Source organism: Olea europaea, unplaced genomic scaffold, assembly GCF_002742605.1.
Source record: "Olea europaea var. sylvestris unplaced genomic scaffold, O_europaea_v1 scaffold4672, whole genome shotgun sequence".
NCBI classification, from domain to species: domain Eukaryota; kingdom Viridiplantae; phylum Streptophyta; class Magnoliopsida; order Lamiales; family Oleaceae; genus Olea; species Olea europaea.
The window spans coordinates 1-4392 of record NW_019262984.1 but is presented as its reverse complement, the minus strand read 5'-3'; the positions used below and the strand labels follow the sequence as shown (position 1 = coordinate 4392).

At 35.8% G+C, this 4392-nt stretch overlaps 1 protein-coding gene across 1 annotated transcript; it reads left to right on the top strand.

Annotated features, from left to right (window-relative positions):
* Positions 1-1442: 1442 nt before the first annotated feature.
* LOC111388205 (zinc finger protein CONSTANS-LIKE 12-like) lies at positions 1443-3562 on the top strand. Its single transcript, XM_023012890.1, has 4 exons — positions 1443-2249; positions 2419-2631; positions 2987-3321; positions 3436-3562. The coding sequence occupies exons 1-4, from the start codon at positions 1629-1631 to the stop codon at positions 3560-3562; spliced, it is 1296 nt and encodes a 431-aa protein (XP_022868658.1). The 5' UTR covers positions 1443-1628.
* The last annotated feature ends 830 nt before the right edge of the window (positions 3563-4392 follow it).

Genomic DNA, 4392 nt, shown 5'->3' with positions numbered 1-4392 from the left:
TATTTTGTCGTTGATTTGGTAAATAGCTATACAAATAGGAAAAATAAAAAAATAAAAATTTGTAAATGACCTACGGCAACGTTCAAAGAACGTTGCAGTAAACCTTTACGGCAACGTTCAATAAACGTTGTCGTATCTCTTATTCGCAACGTTCAATGAACGTTGTCGTATCTTAACCCTCAACAGCAACGTCAAGGTTTGCAACAGATGCCTGAACGTTGCCATAGGTCTTTAGCAACGTTTTTTGCGTAGGCCTTTAGCAACGTTTTTTGCCCGTTGCGAAAACCTATTTTTGGTGTAGTGATAAGTTTCATCTAAAAGTTCTAATTCGATAATGCATTTTTAAAAAAATAACCAAACATATCTAAAAGCAACTTCGTGGTCTTAGATGGGATTTTTGATTATTCAACAATCATGTTGAATGGACCCCGAGACTTCTCAATAGCTAACATTCATTACATTAAAAGCATACTATAGTTAATTACCTCAAACTCATGGACGATCTATTTATATAGTTAATGTACAATTTTAACGTAACGTAAATTCATATGGTCATGCTTGGGATAAGAACATATAAAGTAATCCTATTTTAATTAAAAGTAAAATACATACTCATATTTGTCCCGTGTATCCTTGATTGTCATGAAAATATCTCAATATTAACAATTCTTCGAACTTTTCTCCGATTTGTTCTTATACCGTTTTCGCAGTGATGTGATTTGTTTCTCTTTCCTTGATTTTCTCCTAGGTAATAAAAACAATATTGTCTTCAACTCCTTATTCTTTTTATATGGACTATCTTACCCTTTTATCATTAGCACTAGATTGAGAAATGGAATAACTTTAGGTTTAATAAAAATATTGTGCAGGTCCTTTTTCCCCACGGTTTCGGGTTGCACTTTACAAATGAATTGACGAGTTCTTGTTGAAACTATGAATTTGGATGGAAAACTGATATTTTCCATAGAAAATAAATGTAATCAAACACACCCTTAAACAATTTGCTCAAAATAGTTCAGCAAAGGTGGCTACTTGAACCGGTTCTATAATTTAAATCTATTCAAAATTAAAATTAAATTCTTTTTCTAATTATAATGGGATATTGATACATTAGATATGTCAATCGAACTCAACTCATTTAACTGAATTCTCTCAATTATGCACCCAATTACCTTTCATGCCCTCGCTCAAAAGTAGAGAGCGAGTCGCATGCAGATCTTTCCTAACCTAGCAGCATATTACATATAAGCAACAGAATATGTTCTCAAAGCTAATATTTTGCCACGTGGCTATCATCCAGGGTCTTAATGCACGTGATAAATATGGAATGTGTGTTTTTTTCCATATATAACTCTCCTTATCATGCAGTGTAATAGAGAAAAAAAAAAAAAATACCAAACAAATAGCTGCTTTAGCACTAAATTGAGTGAAATTATAGGGTCTGTTCTTGTGAATCAGTTGGAGTGGTCGAATCTTTTTGTTGAGATAATACTTCAGGTACGAATCATTTCTATTTTTATTGAAATTTTCGTAATAATAATAATAATGGCCATAGTGTAGGATTTTGAAATGCAATAAAGCCACTGAATTTACAGTTTCTTGATTAAAAATCCACCCCACCCATAATTATGGAGCCCGTTTGTGAGTTTTGCGAGATGGCGACGGCGGTGGTATACTGTAAAACGGATTTGGCGCGGCTTTGTTTGCAGTGTGACGGTCATGTGCACTCCGAAAACTCCTTTTCCCAGCGGCATCCGCGTTCTCTCATTTGCGACAAGTGCCATTCACAGGCGGCTGTAGTTCGGTGCATGGATTGTGAGTTGTCGCTTTGTTCGGGTTGTGATTGGAATGGTAATGGTTGTTTGGGAGTAGCGGGGCACCGGCGGCTTAAATTGAATTTCTACTGTGGATGTCCTTCGCCGGCGGAGTTCTGCAAAATTTGGTCTTTGGTTCTTGATGAGCCTAAATCCAGTTGTTTTGATGCCTCTTGGAGCCCAATTCCTACTACGAATGGGAATTCCATGACTAACTCATTGGAGGCACGGAATGATCCGGGGTCTGGTGGGATGGTGGCAAACAGGCTAAATGAATTAGCATCCTACGTCAAATTCGGACAATGGGCTACTCCATCACAAGTCGTTCAATCAAATATTCCCAGTTATGTATCATCATCATGCAATACGGGTCAAAAACCTCAATTCTGCAACGATCAAATGCCTTTCTTCTCAGAAGGATCGAGCTTTCAAAAGGTAATCTACCTCTATTATAATCTATCAATCTTTATGCACCATCATTTGGTACTTAACTGAGATGTGATTCTATTACTATCAATTCTTCGATAGGCAATACTATTAATCTCAAATGAATGATTACTTGCTTAGTCTTTTTTTGCTTCTTTGTGATCTCAAAATGAACCAGGGATTTCCTAATAGAATTAAGGATCTTGGGCTTCATGACAGTGTCGACATGGACGATATGGCCTTGAGCTTTGACAGTGGTTATGAGATGTTTGAGAATTTGCAAAATCAGCCAAGTTACCACTACGACGATGGAGGAATGAGTAGCCTTGTCACCGAGAAAAACTTTTCCGTCACTGAATCTAATAGCACTTATATTGAAAGTGCTTTAGAGGTTGTCTTCCACCCCCATATCTCTTCATCCAAATTTAAATTTTGTCCTTACAAATAATATTACTCTCTTTCAATTACAATTTACAACTATTGATTCAAAGTCCTTACACATCTAAACATTTGGTGACATCAATGTAACTAACATGTATCGAATACATCAGGAAGATTCGCGTCAACGTATTTAAATTTTTTTCCTTTTGTTCATTTATCCATTAATGTTTACATGCACTTATAATTCTATATATATAAAATATCTGTAATTTCTTGACAGACATTTTCACTAACAAAAAAGTGAAATATTTGTTCGTCTACTTCCGTGAGCAATAATTTTTTTCCCCCTTTTTCTATGTTATTAGGCATCATCATCATCAGGACATCAAGAGTGCATGGGTTTTCAATCTTCACAAGTTGGCTTCGGTTTGACAAATTTGGTGCAGCCTATAAATAATGTCACTGCTAAATCCATGCTTATGCACCAAAGTTGCAACAGCAATAATATTGGCTTAGGATTTCCCAGTGGCCGACTTCCTTCAACCATGTCTCCTGCAGGTAATGTGGCTGATTTTCAAGATTGTGAATTATCGCCCGTATTTCTAGCTGGTGATGCACCATGGGAATCCAACTTCGAAGGTAGTTGTCAACAAGCTAGAGATAAAGCTAAGATGAGATACAATGAAAAGAAGAAAACAAGAATGCAAGTATTTCTTCTCTTCCTTTCTATAAATGATGTCTTTTCTTAAAAAAAAAAAAAACAAGAGTATATGTGGTTGCTGATGATGAAAAATTTATTGCTTGCTGATTGTAGGTTTGGTAAACAAATAAGATACGCTTCTCGTAAAGCTAGAGCTGATACTAGAAAACGCGTGAAAGGTAGATTCGTGAAGGCTGGCGAAGCTTATGACTATGACCCTCTTATAATAAGGGAATTCTGATCTAGAGTTCATTCAATTTTCCCATGGCTTTGGTAATTTATGTCTCGAGTATGCTGAAAGGAATATAATTTGTATGGTTTTTCTACCTTCAGATTATAAAAGCGAATGACCTTGTTTATAAGGTTACGAATCTTATATCACCTCCTGATTGAAAAGCCATATACACCCAACGAAGTTCATATATCAATAAAATTTTATCAAGCACTATATTTTAAACTTCGATGTTAATTGAAGAAAGATGTTAAGTTTCTTTCTTATATGTGTATAACTTTCCCAGCCTTCTTTTCTATGTATTGTTGTTTACACTATTGTGCCATAACCATTGCTCATAATTTATTAAATAACATTAGCACTGTTCATAGAAAGTTATATTTGGTATCCAGTTTCGAGCATCACTTCGTTCTTCAGAAGTGTCTAATACTATTCATTGCTCCCTTTCTGTTCTCGAATCTTGAAGGAAGTAATGTCAGGAGACACACCACCAGAAGGATTTCATGATGGAAAATATTGTTCACAATCAATAAACGGTGTATAGGATGAAAACGGAATTGAAATTGAAATGAAAACGGACCAAAATGAAAATGGAATTGAAAACTAGAAAGGGCCAAAATTTGGAAATATCCATGCGGTCGCACGGTGATGTACCGAGGCCACATGGCCTCGGACTGGATAAACCATGCGGCCGCATGGTTGTAAATTAGGGACCGTTGGACAATTTTTTGGTTTGAATTTTGGCGGCTTTTCATCTTGTTTTGGCACCTTTTCGTGTGGCAATGTTTCATGTCTATAAATAAGTGATTAATGGACATTGAAAAACAATCACAAGTATG

Bases quoted from the DNA above. Each gene is read 5' to 3' on its own strand.
- LOC111388205 (XM_023012890.1), top strand. From the start codon at position 1,629: ATGGAGCCCGTTTGTGAGTTTTGCGAGATGGCGACGGCGGTGGTATAC. The intron at 2,632-2,986 runs GTTGTCTTCCAC...CTATGTTATTAG, and splicing joins ATATTGAAAGTGCTTTAGAG to GCATCATCATCATCAGGACA. The intron at 3,322-3,435 runs AATGCAAGTATT...TGCTGATTGTAG, and splicing joins AATGAAAAGAAGAAAACAAG to GTTTGGTAAACAAATAAGAT.